The sequence below is a fragment of the Leguminivora glycinivorella genome, chromosome 2 (genome assembly GCF_023078275.1).
Source record: "Leguminivora glycinivorella isolate SPB_JAAS2020 chromosome 2, LegGlyc_1.1, whole genome shotgun sequence".
Taxonomy (NCBI): domain Eukaryota; kingdom Metazoa; phylum Arthropoda; class Insecta; order Lepidoptera; family Tortricidae; genus Leguminivora; species Leguminivora glycinivorella.
The window spans coordinates 4,377,947-4,382,120 of NC_062972.1; the positions used below are offsets into that span (position 1 = coordinate 4,377,947).

General features: G+C 36.5%; 1 protein-coding gene across 1 annotated transcript; it reads right to left on the reverse strand.

Moving 5' to 3' along the window:
- On the reverse strand, positions 1-3,729 carry LOC125235036. Its single transcript, XM_048141500.1, has 4 exons — positions 3,644-3,729; positions 3,334-3,418; positions 2,701-2,859; positions 1-2,358 (listed from the first exon to the last, which is right to left on the reverse strand). The coding sequence occupies exons 1-4, from the start codon at positions 3,727-3,729 to the stop codon at positions 82-84; spliced, it is 2,607 nt and encodes an 868-aa protein (XP_047997457.1). The 3' UTR covers positions 1-81.
- Positions 3,730-4,174: the final 445 nt, after the last annotated feature.

Consider the following 4,174-nt stretch of genomic DNA (forward strand, 5'->3'; position numbering starts at 1 on the left):
GGGAGTTTTATAGTTAAAACTACTTTGATGTCGTGTAAGTGTCGCGGTAAGCGGTAATCGAAGACAATTTAGACAATATATCTAGAGTTTTATTTCTCTGATTGGCATGGAACGTGATTTTCTCGGATCTATTATTTCTGGAAGGACACAAGTATGGTAAAATTTTGTCAATTTTGGTAACATTTTCTGTTCCCAGAAATCGTCATTTTTGGGCACTCTTACAACTTTCATAGAGAATTCAGGGCTAGTCCATATTGCAAATACACAAATAGGTTTATTTGCAATATGCAGTTGTCCCTGAATCTGATAAAACCACTCATGGTTCATATCCATGACAAAGTTCCCGGCTTTGTCTGTTTTGAAACACTTAATTTTTTTATTCTTAATCGCATCGTTGGGGTCGACACCAAATGCGGAAAATGGGCATTTAATTTCCACTACCCCTTCATCGCAGATGCCGTCTGGAGAAGCACCAAGAAAACAGTGGTCTTTGTCTATAAACAACCCGCATTTCTCAATTACTATGTTTTCTTGTGCAGCAAGTTGCGCCAGAGCCTCTCCTTCATTCTCCTTTCCATGTTTTATGGAAGGAACATGGCTCAAGTCATAATTATATAAAACTGTTTTGACCAAAGGTGCCGAATTCAGGTTGGCGCGTCTCTTGCATATTTTCGCAAATATCGATGCTGTTAGAATGCACCTCCTCAATTCTAACCACAATGCGCTTTCAGCCTGTAGAACAGTGCTGCGTTCTATTTCGGACCGGTTAGCTGCCTGTTTTTTTAAATGGTTCAAGAAAAGATCTTTGGCCTGATCAAAGTCTTTTTGGTCCATATCTGGGCGCTGGCATTCCTGGCCGTAGTGCCCGTCAGTTTTGGTGAAGAGGATTTTTTTTCTACAGCGCTTAGGTTTCTCTGAGCGAAGCGTGTTTTGCGCATGTCTCTTTCCCTCCACACGTTTCAAAGATAGTCCAGGACTCTTATTCCAAAGTGTTTTATACAAAGTGTGCTGTGCTTTTCCGGTATTAAAAGCCACAATTGCAGCATAGCATCGTGCTTTGTATGAATTTTTCAATGAGTAATTTATCCTCTTGCCACCTACTACTTTTGCAATCATGCTGTTAAATTGCTCAGCTCGGTTGTTAGTATAGTTTGCTAACAGACTTCTAGAGTGGAGTGCCAATTTCGATGCGTTCTTTTGTAGTTTTGTCAGCAAACAAGGTACGAGTGGAACTAAATTTTGCTCAGTTTTTCGTTGTTGCGTGCAATAATAATCAGCACAGTCCCCGTGGTCTCCAAAAATATGGCGTATACTGTTCATGATGTCCACTTGTAAGTTTTTAATTTTAGTTTCGATGGAGTTGTTTTCGTTTCTTCTGAATTTGCTCGCCGAGCGAATAGCTGTACGGAGTCTTGTAAGCCGATCATCTGTTAGGAGTTTGCGTTCACGTAATGGGATCGAAGTATCTTTTTGCAATTGCATGTTTTTACCGTTATAGTTTCGCAACAGGTGATTAGTGCACTCTATTTTTTCAATATGTACGTCCGGATATGGTCGACTCTCAAGAATACTCTTGTAGGTGCTGGAATCTCCATCGGCTATCAAAGTTTTGTATATTAAATTTCTTTCTGCAATTGAACATTTAAAACCTTCTACTAATATCGCTGACTCCATGCTTGTGGCTGACCCATGATGATTTTTACTGCACTGATGTTCACGAGGAGGAACCTTTTTTTTTTGAGCACGTGCACATATCACGCAATACCGATTACGTACCCCAACATGCAATACTTTACCGGTATGTTCGCCAACGATGGCTGCCACACCAGATAAAGCAGAGTAATTTGTTCTGTATGAACGTTTACTCCAACAGGCGTCTGCTTCTACTGGTATCATTGCTATTCCTGCATCATTGACATCGCCCCGTATTATTGCGGCTTCTCGTTCATCTTCGGCAGCTTTCTGCATAGTTTGCTCAGCAGTTATACGCCATATTTCTGCAACATCGTCGTGTGTAGAGCTGTACAAATTGAACGACATAGTTGGTAAATCCATCGAGGCATTGATTTCATTAAGATTTGACCATCCAATTCCGGTCACGATTGCTCCAGATACTGCTCCAGCGTTGACGTCGAGTTTCATAGCATCATCGTCGCAAGTGTTAAGTACAAATTTTAAACCGCACATACGACATTTATAAGAAAATACCGATTTGAGTCCGGTTTGTTTTTCTTGAACTATTTTCAGATTGCTCAGCCTACAACCGAATTTATCACCATGTGATTCAATAGCAGTTAACTGTGTCATAAAATATTCAAAATCAATCACTCTCCGCCCCTGAACGACATAATTAGGTACCTGAAACAATTTCAATATTTAAGGAATGTAAGGGAGTTTATTTCAGTGATTTCACATATCTAACCTATTAGTATAAGATGTTTCCTATCTAGTTATTTTATTCCTATTGAACTTTTTAGTTCTTTTATTTGTCTAATTATTTTTCTATCTAGTGTGAAATATTTCCATTCAATATTTAGTTATTTATATAAGTATTTTTCTATCTAGTGTAAGATAATTTCGATAAATATTTAGTTATTTTATTTATGTAAGTTTTTTTTATATGTATAATATGTGTAAAAAGAATGTCCTATAATCTATTTATTTACTTTATTATTTAAATAAAAATTTAGTTAAACTTACTTCGGAATCTTCTATTTCTTTTTCTATTGTAAGGGATATTTCTTCCGCCTCATTCCGCTCTTCAATCTCTTCATCAAACTGTACATTTTGTTGTGGTGATTTACCGTTATCATTTTGAAATGTTGTTTGGTCATTGTCATCTAAAGTTTGGTCATTGATCTAAAAAAAGGTAAAAGTACTTAAATATTTCGCCCTAAGTGAAAGTATTAATTTTTACCTGATAATTTGCTTACAAAACTCGTAGAGACTGATAGACAGCCACACACACACACACACACACACACACACACACATACAGACAAATACTTTATATAGAAACTATATAGAAAAACTTGACGAAATTCCTCCTGCTTCCTGAGGGGCGTCTGCGGCCAACGAAAGACTGATAGAATAGAAATCTAAATATAAATTTCCAGAACTCAAATAAATAACCTATGTACAGCTTGGCAAAAAGGAAAAGAAATGGAACTATTCATCAACACTATCAGCAACACTTACATTTCTCATACAAAAGTGTCAAAATAGTTGCCACATGCAAAGTGGTTTACATAGACGGTGGTGCCCCTATTATTTTCTGCTCTTTTTTGCCAGCGTGTAACTGAAAGACTCAATAAGTGTAGTTATGGTTTTTACCTCGTTGAAGGGATCGGTTTGTTGAACATTGGGACCATTACTTATAGGAGCATTACTATTATTTGAAACTTGTAGCTTTTTCAATCTGAAATGATTTGTAATAATATCAATATAATTAAAACATCTTATTCCAAAAAGATAAATAAAATGCTTGAAATTGTTAATTGTTAGAAATTTAATCTTTCTACATCTGACAGGTGTCGATAATATCAGAAAATATAATTAAGGCATAAGACGATTAAAACTTTCGACGATTAAAAGTTTCATTTCAGTTCTGTAAATATTTATAAATAATATTATTGTGACATACCTTAGAGCTTCTCTTGCATTCTGTAAAACGCAACGGTTCCATTTTTTTCGTTTTTGAAGGCATTGGTATTTTTTGTCTTTCCCCATTGCTAGTACCAGTGTTAAACTGAAACCAATTTATAATAAGTATTAGAAAATATACTTATGCAAAAACTAGAAATTTTGGTTTAATTATCAAACTTCGATTATTAATATCACGTGTCAAAGATCTTGTTGAGACGAATCAGACGAACCCAAACACGAAGTGGTTTCAAGACCTGGTTGATGAGAACTCATGACTACCATCTGACTTCATCATCAGAACCTGGGTAGCATCTCTTGTCAAAGATCTTGTTGAGACGAATCATACGAGCCCAAACACGATGTGGTTTTAATACCTGGTTGATGAGAACTCATGACTACCATCTGACTTCATCATCAGACCCTGGGTAGCATCTCTTGTCAAAGATCTTGTTGAGACGAATCAAACGAGCCCAAACACGATGTGGTTTTAAGACCTGGTTGATGAGAACTCATGACTACCATCTGACTT

What these genes read in the sequence shown, in the direction of transcription:
- LOC125235036 (XM_048141500.1), bottom strand. Translation starts at nt 3,729, where the DNA reads ATGGGGAAAGACAAAAAATACCAATGCCTTCAAAAACGAAAAAAATGG. An exon ending in AAACCGATCCCTTCAACGAG is followed by an intron (nt 2,860 to 3,333) that starts GTAAAAACCATA and finishes ACCTTTTTTTAG; the next exon opens with ATCAATGACCAAACTTTAGA. An exon ending in AAGAAATAGAAGATTCCGAA is followed by an intron (nt 2,359 to 2,700) that starts GTAAGTTTAACT and finishes AAATTGTTTCAG; the next exon opens with GTACCTAATTATGTCGTTCA.